Source organism: Hyperolius riggenbachi, chromosome 1 (assembly GCF_040937935.1).
Source record: "Hyperolius riggenbachi isolate aHypRig1 chromosome 1, aHypRig1.pri, whole genome shotgun sequence".
Lineage (NCBI taxonomy): Eukaryota > Metazoa > Chordata > Amphibia > Anura > Hyperoliidae > Hyperolius > Hyperolius riggenbachi.
Genome location: NC_090646.1, coordinates 353,126,989 through 353,142,937, shown reverse-complemented (window position 1 = coordinate 353,142,937; position 15,949 = coordinate 353,126,989). Strand labels below are relative to the sequence as shown.

At 43.8% G+C, this 15,949-nt stretch overlaps 1 protein-coding gene across 1 annotated transcript in view; it reads left to right on the top strand.

Moving 5' to 3' along the window:
- Window positions 1-10,446, top strand: part of NR2F6 (nuclear receptor subfamily 2 group F member 6) — a 57,182-nt gene extending 46,736 nt beyond the window's left edge. Inside the window, exons 3-4 of the mRNA XM_068234132.1 lie at window positions 1,150-1,677; window positions 7,808-10,446. Of these exons, the coding sequence (XP_068090233.1) occupies window positions 1,150-1,677; window positions 7,808-8,082 (803 nt within the window). The 3' untranslated portion in view covers window positions 8,083-10,446. The remainder of the gene's footprint in view (window positions 1-1,149; window positions 1,678-7,807) is intronic.
- The last annotated feature ends 5,503 nt before the right edge of the window (window positions 10,447-15,949 follow it).

Genomic DNA, 15,949 nt, shown 5'->3' with positions numbered 1-15,949 from the left:
TTCCAGCAGCAGCCACCAGTTTGCAGCTACCACTGTGCCAGCAGCAGCCACTAATTAGCAGCCACCACTGTGGCAGCAGAAGCAGCTGCTAATTATCAGCCACCACTGAATCAGAAGTAGTAGCAGCCAATCATTAGCAGCCACCACTGTGCCAGCAGCAGTTGCAGACCCTGCTATGCTAGCAGCAGTATGTCATGAAGATCTGGACGGTGGGACCATCTAGGATAGGCAACATAGGTGATAGGGATTTTTGCACTAAACTGCCAGCGCATTCCAAAGTAAACCTAAAAAGTTCTGAACCTTTTATAAAGGTAACACATCATGCATCAAACCAATTTTTTCATGGAGCAATAAACTCTCTCATTCAGAGCATCAGTTGTTAGCCAGGCCCCAAGGCTCTAACACAAATACTTACACACAAATTGGACCATGCTCAACTTCTTCCACAGATAGACAAGGACAGGTGCTAAACTTATGAGACCAAAATCAAACTCATACTAGTATTAACCCTTCACACTAAAATTCTTGTGCACAGTAACCTGTAACAAAGATGATGGTGAATAAAACCATTAATGTTGGAAAGTCTGGTACACACCATGTAACTTGTACTTTAGATCCCATTCGAGCAAGTCACCAGATCGATAATCAGGTCTGACATTGATCTGAATTTTAAAGAACTAATGTTCGTGTGTACACTGGCTTTCTTCTATATTCCATAATTTTACTGGATTTTTCGGGGAAATCAAAAGTAAACCAAAAGGACATACAAAAACTCAAGTTTGATCAGAAACAAAAAAATTATAGAACATGCAATAATGACTGTGGCTAAATTCTCCCCCCCCCCCCCCCCCCCAAAAAAAAAAATGAATAATGTATGCATGTACAGTCCCACTATCACACTTAGGGGTGCAGACTAACCAGCAAGCTCAGGGTGACCCAGAACTCATTGGAGTTTCTATCACACTTAGAACATTTATTTTTCTCACTTAAAGGTGTACAGGACCGACTTTTATTTTTTTTTTGGGGGGGGGGGGTGATTGCCCACCAATTTTTTGTTGATAATGTATGGTCTTAATAAATATGGCTGTGACTTATTTTATTGTTCCTCAGAGATTCTTCAAACTAATGTGTATCTTTACTTTTCTTCAGCAGTCCAACGCGGACGGATTCCTCCTGCTCACTCAAGTGCAAGCCCCACTACTGCTTCAGGAGGCGGCGAGTATTTCAATGGACAGCCTGTTTGTGAACTCATCTCTCAGCTTCTTCGGGCAGAACCGTACCCAGCCTCACGCTATGGGTCCCAGTATACTCAGCAGGGCAGTGTTATGGGCATTGACAACATCTGTGAATTGGCTGCACGGCTTCTTTTTAGCACTGTGGAATGGTCCAGGAGCATCCCTTACTTCCCGGAGCTTGCCATGGCAGACCAAGTTTCTCTTCTGCGACTCACCTGGAGCGAACTGTTTGTGTTAAATGCTGCACAGTCAGCACTTCCACTACATATGGCCCCTCTGTTGGCTGCAGCTGGCTTCCATTCTTCACCGATGTCTGCTGACAGAGTTGTCTCCTTCATGGACCAGATACGGGTCTTCCAGGACCAAGTGGAGAAGCTTAATCGTCTTCAGGTGGACTCTGCGGAGTATGCCTGCCTGAAAGCAATTGCACTCTTCACTTCAGGTAATTTTTTTTTTTTTGATGTTAGAGTTTAGAGGGCAGGGCTAAAACTACTCAAGACAGAAAATGTAATGTCTGGACATTGTTCTTAACCTCACGTTTTCGCCAATACTTCAAATACGTTGAAAATAATTTGACAGTTTTGCCTTAAAGCGGAACTGTAAACTTACTGTAAAGCAAACAGTTTCACTTACCTGGGGCTTCCCCAAGCCCCCAGCAGTCGTCCTGTGCCGTGCCGGTCTTGCTTCGTTCTCCCGCGCCACCCAGTCCCGTTACCGTCGTTGACGGCAACTGCGCCTGCGCGCCCCAGGCTACGCGAAGCTTTCTTCGCATTCCTGCCTGCTATAGCGTCCTGCACTGTTAGGATGCTATTGCGGGTTGGAACACGGAAAAAGCCTAGCGTAACCCAGGGCGCGCAGGCGCAGTTGCCATCAACGATGTTAACTGTACTGGCTGGCACGGGAGAACGGAGGCTCGTGCAGGACCGACACGGCACAGGACGGCTGCTGGGGGCTTGGAGAAGCCCCAGGTAAGTGAAACTGTTTGCTTTACAGTAAGTTTACAGTTCCGCTTTAAGGTAGATGTTAAGATGATGATGGTCACATGATCCAATAACTTTGTCCTTTCTTTCATGGGTCTGAACAGTGCAGCATGACCATGCATGCTTCCATCTGAAGCCTTAACTTGACCATTGAGGATACAATCCTGCAGCCAATCAATCGCTTCTGATCATAGCGATAACCAAATGGAAACGATTGGATGTGCTCATTAACGTTTGAAAACCTGCTAATCAATCTGATCAGATTGATGGGATCGATCCAAAAAATGGATCAGGGCCCTTTTCCACTACTATGCGGTTTGCGATCTGATTCCGATCGCTAATGGATTGCAAAACACAGAGAACAGTAAAACTAGTGGAAATTAGCTTGACACACGATCACAGCGCAATTGTTATTGCGATCACTTTTTGTAGTGGAAAAAAGCACTTAGTCCCATTAATCTGATCAGCTGTTGCAGTGCATTGTGAGTGCTTTTCGGCATGTAGTATAAAACATGAACATTACCTTGTACAGTTGTTGATATCAACAGGCTTTACATGCCTATCACATGAGGAAGTTCCCACTACTGGGAATAGAATATTGGTTTACTGGATCCCATAACTGTCTTATGCCTATTTTGTTAAATCTAACTCATTTTGTGTAACAATGAATTGGAGAACAGTAGGGGAAGGAGATGCGTACGAATGAAATTGCCGCTGGGAGACTTGGGCGCAGGATACAGCCGATATACGGTTTACTCTGCTCCTGCACAGTGTCCTCGGTGGCGTTAATTACTATTTCTCCTCCTGGTCCATGTGGATGGTGGGGAATGATGTAATTCGGCTATTGCTGGCGGCCGAATTACAGTGTTTTAAAAGTAACTTCAGCTCCGTCTTCTGACGGCGCCAAAGTTACTCAATGTGTGCTGCTATAGCCATAATTCCTATTGTGGCCTATGGTGGCGCCGGCTGCACTCAAATCTCCTGTGCTGTATTCCACGCGTTCAAAGGAGATGGCCTCTGCTTTAAATTGCTCATACATTATCCAGTTGAATACTTTTTAATCTTGTATTGTTTTAATTTGACTTTTTGTTCTTTGAAGGGATTATAAACTTTTGTTTAAAAATACATACTGGTAAATTAAATCCATACTGCACAAGCCATTTTATAATTGGATGTTTTAAAAATGATTACCGTATATACTTGAGTATAAGCTGACCCCCAACTTTTACCTAAACAAACTGGAAAAAGATATCGACTTGTGTATAAGCCGAGGGTAGGAAATGGCATGGTGAAGATGGAATTTCAGGGTGAATCCTGCCTGTACAGTCTTGTAAATAAATTCCCATATAGAGCAACTGAATGAAAAGTGAAACATAGGCAGTTTTACCACCATATGCTATAAGTTATTCCTGGGTCACTTTAAGTATAATAAGAGCTATAGGCCTCAATTCACTAAGCTTAACTCCTGTCTTTAATAACTCTTCTGAGCTGTTTTACAGTTATCACAATTATATCACCATGGTGATAACTGTAAAACAGCTCAGAAGAGTTATTAAAGACAGGAGTTAAGGTTAGTGAATTGAGGCCATAGTGTGGTTAACCACTTGCCGACCGCCCACAGCCGATGGGCGGCGGCAAAGTGGACGCCGAAAGGACCGCAATATGCCCAAGGGCGTTGCGTCCTTTCGGCATGCCGGGGGAGCGATCGCGTCATTGATGACGCGCGCTTCCCCCGGCAACTGGCTCTGCCCACCCGCGACGACAACCCGCCGGCCGTTCGGAAGCGCCGGCGGGTTGTTAACCCCACGATCGCCGCTACAAAGTGTATAATACACTTTGTAATGCATGCAAAGTGTATTATACAGGCTGCCTCCTGCCCTGGTGGTCCCAGTGTCCGAGGGACCACCAAGGCAGGCTGCAGCCCTCCATGTCTGCACCCAAGCACACTGATCTCCCCCCCCTGCCCCCGATCGCCCACAGCACCCCTCAGACCCCCCTGCCCACCTCCCAGACCACTGTTTACACCCAATCACTCCCCTAATCACCCATCAATCACTCACTGTCACTATCTGTTAACGCTAATTTTTTTTATTAGGTCCCTAACTGCACCCTGGGGACTCCTGATCACCCCCCCCCCCCCCCCCCCCCCCACCACCACCACTCAGATTCTCCCCAGACCGCCCCCCCCTGTGTACTGTATGCATCTATCCCCCCTGATCACCTGTCAATCACCCATCAATCAACCCCTAACCTGCCCCTTGCGGGCAATCTGATCACCCACCCGCCGTCAGATCACCTCCCAAGTGCATTGTTTACACCTGTTCTCTCCTCTAAATACCCACTAATTACCCATCAATCACCCCCTGTCACCACCTGTCACTGCTACCCATCAGATTAGACCCCCATCTGCCCCTAGGGCACCCAATTACCCGCCCACACCCTCAGAGCGCCCTCAGACCCCAGCCCTGATCACTTCGCCAGTGCATTGCTTGCATCTATTCCCCCCACTAATCACACCTTGAGACACCCATCAATCACCTCCTGTCACCCCCTAGCACACCTACCCATCAGATCAGGCCCTAATTTGCCCCGTGTGGGCTCCTGATCACTCCGCCAAACCCTCAGATTTCCCTCAAACCCCCTTCCGATCACCTCCCCCGTGCATTGATTGCATCTATTTTCCCCTCTAACCACCCCCTGAGACACCCATCAATCACCTCCTGTCACCCCCCTAGCACTCCTATCCATCAGATCAGGCCCAATACAACCTGTCATCTAAAAGGCCACCCTGCTTATATAGTAGCTGATTCTAGAGAAACAGACACGTATGTCCCTCTGTTTCTGACCACTTTCACCGAGTAATTATATGCCACCCTGCTTATGACCGGTTCCACAAAATTCGCCCCCTCATAGACCACCTGTCATTAAAATTTGCAGATGCTTACACCCCTGAACAGTCATTTTGAGACATTTGGTTTCCAGACTACTCACGGTTTTGGGCCCGTAAAATGCCAGGGCAGTATAGGAACCCCACAAGTGACCCCTTTTTAGAAAAAAGACACCCCAAGGTATTCTGTTAGGTGTATGACGAGTTCATAGAAGATTTTATTTTTTGTCAAAAATTTGAAATTTATTTTTGTTTTTTCACAAAAGTGTCATTTTTCACTAACTTGTGACAAAAAATAAAATCTTCTATGAACTCACTATACTCCTAACGGAATACCTTGGGGTGTCTTCTTTCTAAAATGGGGTCACTTGTGGCGTTCCTATACTGCCCTGGCATTTTAGGGGCCCTAAACCGTGAGGAGTAGTCTAGAAAACAAATGCCTCAAAATGACCTGTGAACAGGACGTTGGGCCTCTTAGCGCACCTAGGCTGCAAAAAAGTGTCACACATGTCGTATCGCCGTACTCAGGAGAAGTAGTATAATGTGTTTTGGGGTGTATTTTTACACATACCCATGCTGGGTGGGAGAAATCTCTCTGTAAATGGACAATTGTATGTAAAAAAAAAAAAAAATCAAAAATTTGTCATTTACAGAGATATTTCTCCCACCCAGCATGGGTATATCTAGAAATACACCACAAAACACATTATACTACTACTTCTGAGCACGGCAGTACCACATGTGTAGCACTTTTTTGCAGCCTAACTGCGCTAAGGGGCCCAAAGTCCAATGAGTACCTTTAGGATTTAACAGGTCATTTTGAGACATTTGGGTTCAAGACTACTCCTCACGGTTTAGGGCCCCTAAAATGCCACGGCAGTACAGGAACCTCACAAGTGACCCCATTTTAGAAAGAAGACACCCCAAGGTATTCTGTTAGATGTATGACGAGTTCATAGAAGATTTTATTTTTTGTCACACGTTAGCGGAAATTGATTTGCATTGGGTTTTTTTCACAAAGTGTCAATTTCCGCTAACTTGTGACAAAAAAAAATCTTCTATAAACTCACCATACTCCTAACAGAATACCTTGGGGTGTCTTCTTTCTAAAATGGAGTCACTTGTGGGGTTCCTATACTGCCCTAAAATTTTAGGGGCCTTAAACCGTGAGGAGTAGTCTAGAATCCAAATGCCTTAAAATGACCTGTGAATAGGACGTTAGGCCCCTTAGCGAACCTAGGTTGCAAAGTGGTATCACCGTACTCAGAAGAAGTAGTATAATGTGTTTTGGGGTGTATTTTTACACATACCCATGCTGGGTGGGAGAAATCTCTCTGTAAATGGACAATTGTGTGTAAAAAAAAAAAAAAAATAATCAAAAAATTGTCATTTACAGAGATCTTTCTCCCACCCAGCATGGGTATGTGTAAAAATACACCCCAAAACACATTATACTACTACTCCTGAGTACAGCGGTAACACGTGTGGCACTTTTTTGCACCCCAACTGCGCTAAGGGGCCCAAAGTCCAATAAGTACCTTTTAGGATTTCACAGGTCGTTTTGCGACATTTGGTTTCAAGACTACTCCTCACGGTTTAGGGCCCCTAAAATGCCAGGGCAGTATAGGAACCCCACAAATGACCCCATTTTAGAAAGAAGACACCCAAAGGTATTCCGTTAGGAGTATGGTGAGTTCATAGAAGATTTTATTTTTTGTCACAAGTTAGCGTAAAATGACAATTTGTGAAAAAAAAAAAAAACAATTAAAATCAATTTCCGAATCTGCAGTGGTCTGAATGGAGAAAAAAGCTCTGGTCCTTAAGGGGTGGAAAGACTGTGGTCCTCAAGTGGTTAAATAATAACCACAATAGCAGTCTTCTCTCCCACCATACATGTATTGGAAGTGTGCCCCCACTCTGCACAAATGTAACACCCCCAGTGCATCCCATCAATAAACATAGTAGAGCTGTGCCGCAAATGGCTGTGTCCCTCCCTCCCCCCCCCCCCCCCCTTCCTGCTGTTCTTGAGACTGATGCCTGCAATAGCTCTGTCATTCCCCCTACATGTAATGGAAGTGCCCCTCCGGTGCATGCCAGACTCACAGAGCCGCGCTGTCAGTATCCTCTTTACTTCAGAGCTTCAGGTCGGGGGGCATGCCTTTGAGCCATGTCTGCCATTCACTCTCACTGATCCGTGCCATCAGGTATCCGATGCTTCTGAGCTCTGGGTCACCGCAGCATTGTGGCCGGGGGGGGCGGGCATTTGCATATGCAGATCAGTCCTGACAGGATCTGCCACTTGCATACCTGATGTTTAACTCTTTCAGGCAGAGGAAGAAAAAAAAGGAACACAGCATAGTTATTTGTGTGCTTGGCACTATACATACACATGTCTATCTCATCATGTCACCTCGAGTATCCTTGAAGGTTAAGGGACATGCCCACCTTATCTTTGAATATGAATGTCTGTCAGTGTCAGACACCTGGAAAGTAAGAGACAGTGATAAGGTTGCTGCAGGTGTGTGTGCGTGCTAAATGCATGTAGTTGTACTGGAAGAGATTTTGTTTTTGTTTTGTTTTTTAACCTCCACAAAAGTTTTGATAACCTTTAAAGCAGTGGATACTTTTTGATACTCAAATACTGAGTTAAACAGTGTTTAGCTATTGAGTGAGATTAGTAATGCATGCTTTTCTTTGACTTTCAGATGCCTGTGGCCTCACTGATCCTGCTCATGTGGAGAGTTTACAAGAAAAAGCTCAAGTGGCACTCACTGAGTATGTGCGAGCTCAGTACCCCTCCCAGCCTCAACGTTTTGGGCGTCTCCTGCTGCGTCTGCCTGCTCTCAGAGCTGTGCCTGCTTCCCTCATCTCCCAACTTTTCTTCATGAGGCTCGTGGGCAAAACACCTATAGAAACACTTATTCGCGATATGCTCCTTTCCGGGAGCAGTTTCAATTGGCCATACTCAACTGGTCAGTAGCTATGTTGATTTGAACTCTGGTTTAAACCTTTACACTACATTAGGGGCAACTCTATGCACCTTCCTGAGTTTGCCCCACCCCTCTAATGCAGATGACTAAGGCACTTCCAAAATTCATGGAGCAATGAATTTGTAATTTCTCAAAACTTTATGTTGCCAATAAACCCCTATGGATTATGGATTGCTGTCCGGTCTTCAGAACTGTTCAGGAAGCCACTCTTCTGTATCCATATTCTAATAGACAAGAATAAAAGCACTAATTCAATTTCTAGCAGCGCCATGTGGTGCTCTAGAGCACAATCTTATCACTAACCGTTCCAATGAAGATAATAGGTGATTCTCTTGATTATGCCTATATAGCATAGACTATACGATCTCTACCTCTAGTATATCCACATGTAATGTCCTAGAAGGAAGCTGCTGTGATGATTTTTTTTCCCTATCTGCTTGCCATTTTAATGACAGCTCTTTGGAATCTATTGTGACACAGAACCACAGTTATTGCCTTATATAGGATGCAAACTCTACACAAAAAAAGACAACAAAATAGAGAAACATTTGATTGCTGACTGAATTCTGTACTTTTACTTCTCCACAGCACAGGAGGTTCTCTCTCTGTGTGTCTCTCTCTCGCTCTCTGACACCCTCTCTCTTTCTCCTTTCACTCTGCTCTCATATTCAAAAGAGCTTCATTGGCAGGACCAAGATGCATACAGGCATTGCCAAAGCAAAAGAACAATGTAAGATATGAACGGGGCGTAGCCCAGAGGTGTGGGGGAAGGATAGAGGTAAAATGGGTAAGCAGTCTGTGGACATTTTTTCCTCTCCTCCTCCCTCCTCTTATCTCCTTTTCTTTTTCTTTTACCCTTCTTTCCTGTTTTCTCTCTCTGCTTCTCCCCTCTCCCTGTTTTCTATCCCCCCCTGCCCACCTTCCCAGTTTTACAATAAATGTTTGGAGTATTCATTTGTGCACTGCACATTTTCCTTTAATATGCTTTAACATTTTATTCCATTTTTTTTTAATTTTTAAGATAAATAGGTTATATACCTATCTTAGTACCAATAATGAATTGTAAGTAATTTTCTTTTACCATGCTACGTTGAAAAAGGAGAAGACGTGTTATCTGTATTTCTGAGGAAACTTTGTAAGAACCCACATGAAATGTTTTTTTTTTCCTCTTGTTCTTGTATTCTTTTAATCAGATTTAACTGGTTAACACAAATTTAAAACTGGGTCTTGTAAAAAAAAAAAAAAAAAAAGTAATTTCTGTGAGTGTGAAACATAACCACTTAAATCACAAAAACATTTTTGTTCCCTGCTCTAAAGCTGGCTGACTATTTATGTAATTTTATGTTATGTAATTCCCTCACCTGTTAGAATGCAGGCCAGGTGCTGGGACTTTCCTTTGCCTTACCTGATATCCATGTTTGATACAGGTGAGTGTACATATGAACAGATGTTGATATAGGTGAGATGTTATTCAAGGTAGAGTCAAAAAGCACTATTATAAAAGAAAGGTTCATGTTGTTTTAACAGCTGTGGATGATTGGGCTATGTATGAAATGCAGACCCCACAGGTGACTTCTCCTTTTTAGGCCAGTAGACTCATCATTTTGCCTAGATGTGGACTGTAACACAGGTCACAACATGTTTGGAGCAATGTCTATGTCAGTATAGATTCAATGTCAGACCAGTCATTGATTATTTTACAGTACAGTTAATGCACACATTTGTGTATTAATAGCAATTTTTCTTCCAACACCTGAAAGCAGCAATGTAGTACATAATGTCACTGATTTATTATTGTTGTGTTAAAAAAAGACCTGGATATGTATCTAAATCATATGTCTTTTTCCAAAGTAGGAAACATTTGATTCAAAAAAATGGAAAGCATTTTTATTTATCACACCTAGATACAAAAGGCTCCTAGAAGCTGTATAGTTAAGTGTCACATGGAAATATATTTTCTTCAAAATACTCATAATGGTACTCTGTATAAACCTGTCCATCGTGACCACTCTCTTTTTTATAATTAATTCCTTTACTTCTCCTTTTTAACCATGTATATGTATATTTTGAAATTGAGTTACAGCTTTTGTTTCACCTCAACTTGATTTGGCCCATTTGGTACCAAAGACCCCAAATGCAAGTTGATAAATTATATTTTTTGTTGATTGAACTAATAAACCACAGTTTGCAATGACAGGCAAAAGGTTATGTTGGTTTGCAAAGCCATTGTTCTTCTTGTGTGTTTCTTCTCCTAATTTTGTATGTAACATTCTGCTAATGCCAAAAATGGGTGTAAGGGAATCTTGCCAAAGAAGGAATGTCTAAATAAAAATAAAATTAGATTCAGCACCGTCTGAGGGTGGTACATTCTTTTCTTTACATATAGTGTTTTCTGTTTTCATTAACAAAATATAACCGACGTTCTGGAGCAGTGTGTGTGGTCCTTCCAGTGCCTGGATACAGTTTAGGTATCTGCAAGCGAGACAGGTACCGTAAAAAGGGTGCAGCACGGCCAAGGACATTTGTGAGCCTCCATAGACTGTAATGTGAATTACAGCTATAGTGGCACTGTGAGTAATTTGAGCGCCAGCAAAAGACTGAGCCCAAACTACAAAAAAAGCGCACTTTGTCCGCCAGCAATATCTGGAGGCCGCATTGCATCTTACCCCCACTGTACAATGCCTTGGAGGGGAAATGGTAATCAACGCCACCAGAAAATTTACCACAGCAGGGTGGGCCCGTTTTTTAGCTTCGCTATGCGCCCATATTTTTTGGCACCCTTTTTACATGCACGCCTCTGCAAGACCTATATTCATAATGTTTAAACAGGAAGAGGAGATGATTTGTATGGCCAGGTGCCGGTGGTATAAGATGGCTGTACAGTTTAACTGGAATGAAAGCGTTTTCATATGAATCCTGAGAAAAAGTGATCTACATGAATAATTTAGGAAGAACATTTAAAGCGATTGGATGTAACCAGCAGTAGGGGACATCAGTCAGGGTGTAGTGGTGGTATTTTTAGATGGGTAATCCTTGATATCCATGTAGGTGCTGTTTCACCAATGATAAATAATAGGTTTCTAATCCAAGTACAGACTTGACATTGCCTGAAAATAATATGAGGTATTTAAGGTTTTTTTTTAATGGCATTTTTTGTTGGCAGCCTAGAGTTTCACACCTCTAGCTGCAGTTATGATATGGTAGGCTATCAGAGCAAATCACATAATTGTCAGGGAAGTTTTAGATCCACAAACAGGTAGGGTAGAGGTGTGAGTGTAGAGTTAAAGTACTCCTGAACGGGGTTTTGAATAATATACCTTTTAAATGTTTTATATTATTCTGTTGTGACGTGTCACAGCACGATCCCCCTCCAGCTCCCCCTCTATCCCCCACTGCACTGAGTCTTTCTATTGGGCTAGGAGGAAGTGTCCGTTCTTCCTCCTCTATGCCTGTACTTAGCTCCGCCCCCTGCACTCGCCGCTTATAGTTCCCGATATCAGTACCGCACATAGTGTGCAGGGGAGCAGCACTGTGTGCGGGCTTGTGATAGTGTATATTAGTACACTATCATTCTGACGTCAATAATCACAAGCCCACACAGCGTTGCTCCCCTGCACGCTATGTGCGGTACCGACATCGGGAACTATAAGCGGCGCGAGCAGGGGCGGAGCTAAGTACGGGCATAGAGGAGGAAGAAAGGACACTTCCTCTTAGCCCATAATTAACATTCTGCTCAAGTCGAAGATTTTGACTGAGCAGGAAGGGGGGGGGGGGGGGGGGCGCTGAAGGGGGAGCAAGGTGCTGTGAGGCATGTCACAGCACATGAATTCAAACATCAACGAGTATATCGTTTTTAGCCTGGTTCAGGGGTACTTTAAAGAGTAACTCCAGTGAAAATAATGTAATAAAAAAGTGCTTAATTTTTACAATAATTATGTATAAATGATTTGTCAGTGTTTGCCCATTGTAAAATCTTTCCTTTCCCTGATTTACATTCTGACATTTATCACATGGTGACATTTTTACTGCTGGCAGGTGATGTCACTGGAAGGTGATGCTGCTTTCATTTTTGGCAGTTGGAAACAGCTGTTATTTCCTGCAATGTAACAAGGCTCCCACAGTGTGATGTCAGGACCTCAGTGCTATGAGGCGCTGACATCACACTGTTGGAGGGGTTTCACAACAAAATCAGCCATACAGAGCCCCCTGATGATCCGTTTGAGAAAAATAATAGATTTCTCATTGGAAAGGGGGCATTTGCTACTGATTGGGATGAAGTTCAATTCTTGGTTACGGTTTCTCTTTAAACTGTGTACATGTACACAATAACTATCACCTGCTGGTCACGGTTAAGTTGCCCTATCTGGAGAGGGGTGGAGGGATGACAGCGTTTTCCCCAGAAGAAGAAAAAGGGATGATGTTGTGGAGCACGACGGAGCAATTTCCAGCAGGAGAAATGAGGAGAGTAAATTCTATTCCAGTGAATATGCCATTATGTGCTAAATCACGCTACTTTGACTTAGGGAGTCAAGGACGGCCAGTTCCATACTGTACATGTGCGAGTGTGCAAAGTACTCATGCATGCGCAGTATGGAGCTGCCCATCTTCGGAAACACTCTGGGTCTTGAGTACTTCTGTCAGACATACTATCTCAGAAAAAACCCCCACATATATAAGTAGATAAATCCTTTCTCTACTTACATAACATATGTATTGCACTGTCCATGTTTTGATTTTAGTGATTTGTCTACAGTTAAAAAAGAGAAAAATTTTTGTAGCATTTCCCATTTTAACTGTGCCTATTGTTAAGCCAATCCTTATGTTATTTACTCCCTTACTCTCCTCTGCCTGATTGTGTATGCATTGCCTGCCCTCCACTATAGAAAGTGCATTGTCTTAGCTTGCTATATATTGGCCAATCAGAAAGGAACAGAGGTGTGGGAGGGGAAAACAGGAGGAAAAGAGGCTTCAGTAAATCAGGTTGCATTAGTTAAGTCAGGGGAAGTAGAGAAGCAAAAAAAGGATAACCCAGCATGCCCTGCAACTGGCGCAGGTCAGGTTCCGGGTCGGCAACTTCTGCGCTCCACCGCGCAGGTCACGTGGCCTCTCCTATGTCATCAGGACAGTACTGCGTAGGCGCAGTAGTTCTGCACCTGTGCAGTACTGTCCTGATGACGTTTGGAGAGGCCACATGACCCGTGCGGTGGAACGCAGAAGAAGCCGACCCGGAACCCGACCTGGCGAGGTCGGCTGCGCCAGCGGAGAAGACCGGGAGCCGCCGCAACTGCGGTGAGGGCACAGGATGGCTGCCACAGGCTGGAGGAAGCCCCAGGTAAGTGGATCTTTATTTTTTATTTTAGCTTGGATCACTCCTTTAAGACAGAAAATCACTGTGTGAAAAATCTATATACTGTAGAAGCCCTTTATTCAAGCCTCAGTTATCTTGTGTTTCCAGCCAGCCCAGACACTACCAAGACCGAAGCGGCAAGCTTGGGCACTGCCATATCGACTATGTCAAATGCCACAATTACCAGCCACACCCAATGAGGGACACCTCATTGGTTTGCAAAAGAACAAATGGGAATCCTCCTGCAACAGGAAAATTCTCATTGGTTTATGTGGTCCAATGAGAATCCTTACTGTTGCTAGTAGGAATAACTTTTTTTTTTTTTTTTACACAAACCAATAGGAAGCCCCATGCTTTCTGGTCTGTAGGCGAACTGGGACAGTGCGGGCAATAGCAGAAGTGGCTAAAGTACCTTAGTACGGGTGAGCAGATGCAAAAACAGCAGCCAATGTGAACAATGCCAGCGCATCCACATCTTACCATGACGTTTAAGCATATGCTGTGTTTGCGTCCTAGTGTGAACCCAGGCATAAAGGGGGAAGGCTAGTGTGAGAATTAGGGTACAGAGGGGCTAGAAGAACAGCGGTATATTTATCGATATTCTACTATCTTTATTACGTGGTACCCCTCTTTTTTTTTCGCCTGTATTGCATGTACTCACCAAGACTATGCTGGTTCTTATTTTATTTTTTTCTTTTAACTTTATTCTACCAGGCTGCAAATTTGTGGATAACTTTATGGAATTGAGGGGCTGTTGAGTGAGGTCATGTTTTAACTCCCCCCCTGTTACATAGTTATTTTGGTTGAAAAAAGACATACGTCCATCGAGTTCAACTAGTACTAAGTACAACTCCAGCGCGTCCCCCACATACCCCTGTAGATCCAGAGGAAGGCGAAAAAAAACCCACAAGGCATGGTCCAATTAGCCCCAAAAGGGAAAAATTCCTTCCTGACTCCAGATGGCAATCAGATAAAATCCCTGGATCAACATCATTAGGCATTACCTAGTAATTGTAGCCATGGATGTCTTTCAACGCAAGGAAAGCATCTAAGCCCCCTTTAAATGCAGGTATAGAGTTTGCCATAACGACTTCCTGTGGCAATGCATTCCACATTTTAATCACTCTTACCGTAAAGAACCCTTTCCTAAATAAATGGCTAAAACGTTTTTCCTCTATGCGCAGCTCATGTCCTCTAGTCCTTTGAGAAGGCCTAGGGACAAAAAGCTCATCCGCCAAGCTATTATATTGCCCTCTGATGTATTCATACATGTTAATTAGATCTCCTCTAAGGCGTGTTGCGTTTTCCACATGTTTTATTCCTTGGTGAATAGTGGAGGTTATTGGCCTGTGCACAGGCAATTTCCTCTCCCAGAACACCCACAGTTAATGTCTTTGGCCCCTATACGCTTGTGTAGCTACTTACCCAGATGGAAGTGTAAGGGGGTACACCTTCCATGCACCTCCTGCGCTTTAGGCTGGCAGTCCTCTGTTCCCTGATTGTAGTAGACGGAGCCCTGCCAGGTGCACACATGAATACCTCACCACAGGTCAGATGATGTGAGATACCATATAGGTACCTGTGTGCATGCATAGGAGGAGGACCCAGGAAGCATGGCTGGGCTAAAGCATAGCATGCTGGTGTCACACTGTAGGGAAAGATTGCTCTAGTGCAGTGTCCGCTGTACAGGACTGTTTGTTAAAGGAAGACGGTCAGATTCATTAGGATTAATGATTGTTCAGTGTTCTAGCAGTAGTGGGCAGAGCTACGCAGTCAAGTTCTACAGACATGCTTGCTTTAGAGCTTGGGTAGACCTCACCAGGCCTTAGACCAGAAAAGAGCCTGTCTACAAATGTATACAAAAGTAAAGAGCAGTTTATGGTGGTGGATGCAGAAGAACGTTTTCAACTAGTGGTGTCCAAGAAATCCAATCAAAATTAGTCAGCTGTCTACCAAAATCTACTAAACCCTTCTAACTGATGGGTGGGGAAAAGCTTCCTGGTGGTGCTACATTGAGAATTGAGATGGTAAAATTGTCCAGCGACTGGCCAATTACAACTGGATGTGTGTACCAGGCTTAAAGAGAACCTGTACTGAGTAAAAATATTTAAAATAAATACATTCAAATGAACATTACATAGTTACCTTGCCATCAGTTCCTCTCAGAAGCTCACCATTTTCTTCTGACAATAATCCCTTCCAGTTCTGACAATATTTTGTCAGATCTGAAATATATCAGTTGCTGTCAGTAAAATATCAGTTGCTGTCAGTTATAGCTGAGAGGAAAACTGATGTACCAGGTAATGTCCATGTTTCCCTATGGCTCAAGTGGGTGATGTTACAGTTTAAAGCTGGCCATACACTGGCCCGATTTGCCGCCGTTTCGACAGCAGATTCGATCACTGGGATCGAATCTGCTGCCAATCGTTCGTGCTACACGCCGAATTTCGATCCTTTTCGTCCGATCCTGTCGATCGCTCCGTGCGGAAAATTAGCGTTGATCGCCCACG